Source organism: Orycteropus afer, unplaced genomic scaffold (assembly GCF_000298275.1).
Source record: "Orycteropus afer afer isolate SDZICR_OR568_19922 unplaced genomic scaffold, OryAfe1.0 scaffold00057, whole genome shotgun sequence".
NCBI lineage: Eukaryota > Metazoa > Chordata > Mammalia > Tubulidentata > Orycteropodidae > Orycteropus > Orycteropus afer.
The window spans coordinates 411,943-420,559 of NW_006921644.1; the positions used below are offsets into that span (position 1 = coordinate 411,943).

An 8,617-nucleotide genomic window follows, 5' to 3' on the forward strand; every position below is an offset into this window, starting at 1 on the left:
TACCTCTTCCCTGTGTCCATCCCTCCATGCACTCCTGCCCCCTGAGCTGTCTCCCTGTGCATAAGCAGCCCTTCTTTCTCCCATGATTCTTCTCTCCCAAGAGTGTATCTACCTAGTGTAAATGTTCAACTCCTATGCCTGTCTTTTGTTTGGCTGAAAGCCACAGGTGTGCAAATTCCAGACCTGAAGGGTAGCTAGGGGCCATAGTCTCAGTGGTTCCACCAGGCTCTCTCAGACCAGCAAACCTGGTCCCCCCCTTTTTTTTCCAAATGATTTTGAGTTTTGTTCCCATTGTTCTCCCCTCTATCCAGGATCTGCTATAAAGATACCCCCTGAGTGGTTGACAGTGGTAGCCGGGCACCATCTAGTTCTTCTGGTCTCATAGTCATATAGGCTATAGATTGCAAGGTGTACCAGTCGCTAGGACTAATTGTTTCCATCAGTCTTTGGTTTTCTTCAGTCTTATTTGCTCTGGACCAGGAGAGACCCATCGTTGCATCTAGATGGCTTCTTACAAGCTTTTAAGATCCCAGTCACTAGTCACCAAAGTAGAAGGTGGAACAGTGTTTTGTGTAGTATGTTATGCCAATTGAGCTTGATGTTCCCTGAGACTGTGGTCCCGAGCCCACAGATTCAATTACTCACTCCCTCTGGGTAGCTGGCTGTGACCAAGAAGTGACTACAACCTTATTCCTTGTCAGCTCTACTATACACTTGGAAATTCTTACAGGACATACAAATATACTTGTAGAACAATTGTCTGCCAACCTTATGTATGGTCTTGGGTATACTCCCTGCTGCACAGACATACCTAATAGTTCAGCCTGTCCACCCATCTATCCACCTGTATACCCATGTTTCCCTTCACTGACAACGCAGTACTGTATGTGCAAAAGGGTTCATCTTTGTTGTCTGCACCTCCCATTACCTCTCTGTCTTCCTCTTCCTCAGTGCCACGATGTTGATCTCTCACATTTGGTACATTACCCTTCTCTTTACCCAAATCAATACTTATCTCTATCTATCTAACAGCGTTCCGTCCCCTCCCCTCCCACCCCTGATTACCAACAAAGAAAATTTCCTTCCACAGATAAACCTTTCCTTAACTTTTACAATAATGGACTCATACAATATTTGTCCTTTTGTGATTGACTTATTTCACTCAGCATAATGTCCTCCAAGTTCATCCACATTATGTGGTGTCTTTCAGATTCTACATTATTCTTTAGGGTTGTATAGTATTCTACTGTGTGTATGTACCATAGTTTGGTTATCCATTCCTCAGTTGATGGACACCTAGATTGTTTCCATCTTTTTGCTATTGTAAATAAATAGTGCTGCAATGAACATGGGTGTGCATGTCTGCTCTTATCATGGCTCTCACTTCTTTAGGGTATATACCTAGTAATGGAATGACTGGGTCAAATGATATTTCTATTTCAAACTTCTGAAGGAATCGCCATACTGCTTTCCACAATGTGCCATTTTACAGTCCCACCAGCAGTGTATGAGAGTCCCAATCTCTCCACATCCTCACCAGCATTTGTTATTTTCTGTCTTGTTAAGCTTTGCTACTAGTGCTGGGGCAAGATGATATCTCATTGTTGTTTTGATTTGCATCTCTCTAATGGCTAATGATCGTGAGCATTTCTTTGTATGTTTGTTGTCCACCTGAATATCCTCCTCAGTGAAGTGTCTATTCATATCTTCTGCCCATTTTTAATTGGATTATTTGTCTTTTTGTTATTGAGGGGTTGGAGTTTTTATAAATTGTAGAGATTGTCCGTTGGATATTCAAGACCCTAGTTACTGATACAGCTCATCCATTGGCTATTCAGCCTTCCTGATGTTGCTGCTCTGCTACATTCCGTTGATGAGGTCTTAACGTTGGTTGGTTGACTTTCAGTGTCTCTCATTTCTTTTCTAGAGTCCCTACTTCCTAATCATGGGGGCCATTGCAGGTGGCCTTGCTTATGTTTAGAACCATAGGGATCCCTACATTCACTTCTGTAATTATGTTCTGGTTTAAAGCATGTATTAATTTCTCTGACTCCTCCTTTCATATTCCTCTGTCGTCTCCCTCCCTTTTTTGTCTTTTGACTGCAGATCATTCTGGAACAATAGAGGACAGAGAACCCATAGCTAATGCAATCAGAAGTGACTCTGCAGTGATTGGAGGTAATAGGAAGCATGAATGAGCTCTTCCATGGTACCTATTATCAGTACTAACAATGGTGAATATTTAACATATAGAAAGCATTTATGAAGAATCTGCATATTTTGCAAGTGCCACATACTAAACAGTGAGAACAGTGGAGTGCTTTTTTATTTGTAGAGAGTGTCTGATAGAATCCTACTGAATTCCCAGCTTATTTGGAGATTTTTTAGGATAAATAATAGACAGTTTCACTGAAGCACCACATTCAAAGAACAGTTGCTAAACTGTGTAATAATGAGCTTTATTTAGCCTGGGAATATCCACCTGGAATCCTTAGAGCATCCTGAATATGTTTGAGGAAAGACCATTTTTCCTGGCTTCTTGGACTTATCATTGCTTCTGCAAGTGTTTATGTAAAGAGGAGGGAAATCCTTAGATTTCTGTTAGAGGCGTATATTTTATATTGCCTAATGCTTAATAAAACGAATAGTTGCATGGTTTCAATGTTCCCATCCATGAAAATTACACTTAAAGTTTCATTTTTCTCAAACATTAGGCTAATGGACTTAAAGTAGCTCACAGTTATTTTAAATTGCAGAATTAAAACAAAAATTTTTAAAGTATATTTTCCAAGCAATAAAAACAGTATATTCCCTCAGACATAATTTATCTGATACCAACTTTAAAAATAGCTTTACTTCTTCCTTGTTAATGCTGCTAGCATTGTTTTTAATCAGGTTATTAATGTTTATTTGTTCACGTTTTTCCACAGTCTGCATGTGATATGGACATACTGAAATAAACAGCTATTCTAATACATTGCCACCAAAAATTATGTGACTACTCAGTTACTCAGGCAGTTCTACAGGCTTCATACCTGACCCATTTGGTTCTGTATTTACAGCCTTGCTCATGTAGACATCAGCTCCCTTCCAGGAGTTAGGAATCTAGAAAGTGTGATCACATCATTGTAAAGGTATTAACACCTCTATGGAGCTCTGGTGGCGTAGTGCCAAAGGCACCTGACAGCTAACCAGAAGGCTGGTGGTTCAAACCCACCAGCCACTCTTCAGAAGGAAGGTTGGGCAATCTCTGTAGTGATACTCCCTCAGAAACCCAAGGAGAGGTCATGATGAGTAGGCTCCAACTCGACGGCAGTGAGTTTGGTGTTTTTTGTTGCTACTTCAGTTTTTCTTTTTTAATCAAATGGTATAAATTAAACATACATAAAATAGGTTTTCTCACCTACAAGCAAAAAAACAATAACAACATAACAGAAAAAAAATGTTAGAAGAAAAGTTGATAATTATGTGTCTAAAAGAAATACATGATGCAGCAAAAACTCCTTTAAAGCTGTAGTAGTTCAGATGTGCTCAACCTTTTAAACTAGGACTCCTGTCTAACCAATCATCTAAGTGTCAAAATGGTCCCCTTTCTGAACATTCAACCAGTATAAATAGTTGTTATTGTTGTTGTTATTTGCTGTCGAGTCAGACCCGATTCATAGCGACCCTCCTTGAGTTTCCGAGGCAATATCACTACGGAAGTAGATTGCTGGTGGGTTTGAACCACCATCCTTCTGGTTGGCAGTCAAATGCCTTAGGCACTGTGCTACCAGAGCTCCCAGTATAAATAGATACAGGTATCAATCTAGAGTGATTGTCTAGTTAAGTTAGTGGTGGTGTTGTTGTTGTTGTTTGCTGTCGAATCGGCCCCGACTCATAGCGACCCCTCCTTGGGTTTCCGAGGCAGTATCACTACGGAAGTAGGATTGCCCAACCTTCCTTCCGAGGAGTGGCTGGTGGGTTTGAACCACCAGCCTTCTGGTGAGCAGTCAAGTGCCTTAGGCACTATGCTACCAGAGCTCCTAAGTTAGTGTTAGAATGAAAAATTAATCTTTAGAATATTTCTGCTTTAGGCAGAAATCACCGGCAGGATTTACAGAGTAAAGGGAGACGTGTTGGTAAGACCTGCTACTGTTACTCTAATCGGGCAAGGAGTTAGAGTTCACCTGTTCAGTGTTCACTTGGCTGGAATGAGAGGACAGAGAAAGACAACAGAGCAGGCTTGTGGCTCCAGAGCTCACCAGACTCTGGGAATCCAGTCTTCTTTGATCACCGCAGTGGCTCCGTTTTGGCAGCAGAGCCGCTGGTGATGGGCCTCCAAGCTCCAAAGGTCTTGTTAGGGACCACATGGAATTTATCTACTAAATCACAGTCTGTCATGCTTGGGTGTGTTGCTTCCTCTGGTAGAATTCTTAGCTTTTTGTTTGGTTACTCTTAAGTTGCTCCCCCCATGTCCCACTGCGGACAGTGGTGTTTCTCTGGCCGAGCTCTTGCCTTCTACGCGGACGACCTGGCCTGCACAGGTGCGGCTACCCCCACCTATCAGTGGAGGCCTGCATGGTGCTGTGTTGCTGAACAGGTTTTAATGGAGCTTCTGGACTCAGATGGGCCAGGAAGGAAGACCTAGTATCCACTTCTCAAACTTAGCCAGTGAAAAGGGTCACGGTGGTCTGGTACCATCGCCCACAAGGTTGCCACGAGTTGAGGAGCAACTCGGTGGAAGCTCATACCAACAGCACATACCATTGCTTGATCCATGCAAAGACTTTTCCAACTGGCCAAAATCCTTGTGTCCTGCATTGTTAGAAAATCTTTATCTTCACTTACAAAGTGAATAGTATGAGGTGGAAGAATGAATTTAATAATTCATTTAAAACTGGTGGCCCAGATGTTGCAGAAGGTTTCTGGCCAGGCTACGCAGAGATGGATGAACTGAATTAGAGAAAAAGCCATTCAGTTTCCTTCCACATTCACACAGAGCTTCAGATGGCAAGGCCCCCGAGAGCAGTGGCTGGCTGTATTTTATCCAGACGATCTTACTTGTTTTGGTGTAACAGGTGAGATCAAGGTTTTCTTCGGGGACGCAAGCCCTGAACAAACCCTGGAATAAAACCAGCCCCAAATTAAAAAAGATAAATCACATTCACAGAGCAGCCAAGGTCCAGAGTCGCCCCATGATTGTGACTGGAAGTGCTGTGCGGGCTAATGTAATGAGGCTGTTCATTTTGCCATTGCAGTGGCCTGCTCACTGTGGCTAACACCTCATCAGCTTCTCACACGAAATTTTTCAGCATCTTTCTCTTTAAACCAGAGGCCTTCAAGTAGACAATAGAAATAACTTACAGCATCTTAACTTACTATTTTTCTATGATGAGAGACAAAACATACAATAGCAGCAGATATTCCAATTAAAGTCACTCTTTATTAATATGACTGGTAATAACTAACATCATCCTAGCCATTAATTAAGCCTTCTGATTGCAGGTGCAGAATTTGGTTATCATATTTATATCAGGCTTATCAGCAAGGAATGTCTTACTTTTCTCAAGTAAGGCTGACCTATCTAAAACTCTGCTTCCTTGGTTCTGTTGGCCCTGGTGGTCACGAATCCATTGTAGCCGACAAGGATCCTCAGAACTTTGAGTCGGTTGGCCTGTATTACAGGTTGATACGCCCACTTTAAGCGAGAAGGAAAGATCCTAATTTTACAATACTGGAGTTGATCCACACTGCTGTTTTCACAGTACCTATTTTTGCCTAGAAAACTACTTTAGTTAACACCTCGACTCATCTCATTAGAAAAGTCTTTAAGTGTTGGGAAGCTGTCAGGCTCATGGCGACAGACAACATACTTTTCCAGATTCTCATTTTCACTTGAAAGCTCTACTTTTGTCGTGGGCAACTTGTACTGTCATGTAGGTTTTTTTTTTTTTTTTTTTGAAGTGACATGCTTACTTCACTCATTATAGAGAGAATGGCTGCCAGATATCCAAGTCGGAAGGACCACAGTTTGTCAGTCATTTTTTCAAGTAAAATCAGTCTTCCATGAGGCAAGAAGCAGCTAGCTGAGCTCACAGCACAAATGTTTGCACGAGCAGCTCTTCCTGGCAAATGTCAGACCTCAGTGTGCCGCACAAACGCTTTCTGCGCGCTTCCCACCTCATCACATAAGGCGTTAAAAAGACATGTATTCAGGGGTCCAAACTTGCTGAAATGAATTCCTGCTTCATCAAGGACATTCTTAGTGACTTTTTTCCTCCCGTGATTACCTGGCAGCAAAGAGCTCAATGACTACAGTGTGGTGTCATTGACTTAATTTGTGCTAATGCACCAGGGAAATTGATCTGACCTTGTTTGCACCATCAGTACAAATGTCAACAGAGTGAAAAGACTATCTTAAAATTGTAATGGAAATAGTTTTGACTTTGTGGACGCTCTCGGAGAGTCCTTGGGACTCCCAGGGATTTATAGATCATACTTTGATGACTACTGGCCTCATGGAAAGCCAGGATTGAGAACTACTGATATTGATCATGATTGTAGCAATTAAAATATGTGCAACCACATATTTCAAATAACCAGTATTTCACATATAAAAATTATCTATCTATCTATCTGGATTCCTCATATATAAATATAAGTCTGTACATACATGTCCTATTCCTACTTTCCAACAGTTTGGCAAATATTATGGAAAACTGACATTATTAAAATTTGTATATGCTGAAATGCAAAAACACATATTTCAAAATAATTAAAACTTGTCTGTGTGTTTATATAAAGTGATCACATGGTTTTGGTGACATGTAGGCATGCGTTTAATATAAACATACTCACTAAATCTAACTCTAATACGCATTCAGAATCAGTGGCGTTGGACCCACAAGATTGACAGACCTCAGAAATAAACTCGGTATTACGACAGCACTTGACTCAGAAGTAACCTGAAGTTTTGATGTTTTCGAAACACAGTACGGTAAATGGTTGATTCAGGTAGAAGATAGCTGTTTATGACTCATGAAAGAAGGGAGTTGCCCAGCCACTGTGCAGACAGACGTTCTGACTGTGTTTTTCTCTCTTCTCTCACCAGGTTTGATAGCTGTTGTGATCTTTATCTTGCTTTGCATCACTGCCATCGCTGTCCGCATTCATCAGCAGAAAAGGTTATACAAAAGAAATGAGGCAAAAAGGGCCGAGAATGTGCACAGTGCTGAGGCCGCTTTGAAAAGTGAGCTTAACATACAAAACACAATCAGTGAAAATCAGAAAGAGTACTTCTTCTGATTGACCTGTGGCTTAACTTATAATTATGACAGTTTCCTTTTACAGCCAGGGGCTCTCAGTGGACAAAAAAAAAAAAAAAAAAGCTCTCTCACATTGAATGTTCAGGCAATGGATTTGCAAGACTGCCTTCCTGGCGTCGCCCAGGCTCAAGATGGCTTCCAGGAGGCCTCATTCAGTGACATGTATCCCATACCACTCACTCTACGTAACAAGGACTTAGCTATCGCTGTTAAATTCCAACTCTTCTGATATGAGCTGTGAAGTTTAACCTGCTTCATGACTATGGTTTTTAAGTGTGAAAACTGTCTGCTAACCACGTGATGCATAAGTTTTGTTCGAGGTAAAAGTCAAACTTGGACCATAACAACCTTGCCTTATTTGAGAACATAGTTGGTGTTTGCTTTGGTATTCCCATGGTGTTACTCGTAGACCTGAACATGCGTCTAAGATCCCGTTGGGCTGGCGCTGACATCTTTTGCAGCCAAAATATGCCAAGCCCCTTTGCCTGCCTCTGTATTCCGTTCAATACAATACATCAGTCGTCTGCAAAGATGCTTTGTTGCTGTTGGTTTGTTTGCACTGCTCTTCTTCTTCTTCCTTTTTTAAATTTAAATCTTCTTAGTTGTTTTGGATCCGTTTGGTTTTGAGCATCAAGTTTCAACTATGACCATACAATTCGCATGTGACAAGACTGGCAGAGTACCATGGCTCTCAGTGTGGGGTGTCTTGCCTTTTCAAATGTCTCTGTTTAATTTGCTCCTTTTGCTCCTGACAGTAGTTAGGATCCTGTCTGTGGCCAGTCTCCCAAAGAATGTGTAATGTTTGCAACTAAATTTCAACTAAGTTTGCTTAACCAAGTTTGCTTAACACTGGAGAAAATTATTTTTTATTTACATCTCAGGTACCTCATATGAATTAATATTCTGGGAAGAGTTTTCCCCAGATCTTGGATGATTGTCAGTTTTCTTTATAGTTTGTAATTCTCTTTTCTGAAGGTTGATCATCACCTCCTCTTTGATCTTCTGTGACCATGCTCCACAGAACATCTTTCATTAATTAGAAAACAGAGACAATTGGCTGTAGTACTCTGTGTCCCGTTCTAAAATGTATGCTCCTTAGGCTCCAGTTTCCGAATCAGCCTCCGGTAGGTAGTTTTGGAATATAAACTGCACCTATGCCAGCTTTCTGTTCAGACAGCACACAGGTTAAAGGATGCTTACTCTGTGGGAAGATGGAGACTGAATCTGTCCTTCTGGTCACCTCTAACAAGGTCCATTTCTCCAAAATTACCAAGAGTCACTGGTGCATTCCTATTAGAGTATACGTACAC

At 41.3% G+C, this 8,617-nt stretch overlaps 1 protein-coding gene across 1 annotated transcript in view; it reads left to right on the forward strand.

Moving 5' to 3' along the window:
• The window catches only part of CNTNAP4 (contactin associated protein family member 4), a 330,923-nt gene extending 323,636 nt beyond the window's left edge, over positions 1–7,287 (forward strand). Inside the window, exons 22-23 of the mRNA XM_007939189.2 lie at positions 2,107–2,178; positions 7,094–7,287. Coding sequence (XP_007937380.2) covers positions 2,107–2,178; positions 7,094–7,287 — 266 coding nt within the window. The remainder of the gene's footprint in view (positions 1–2,106; positions 2,179–7,093) is intronic.
• Positions 7,288–8,617: the final 1,330 nt, after the last annotated feature.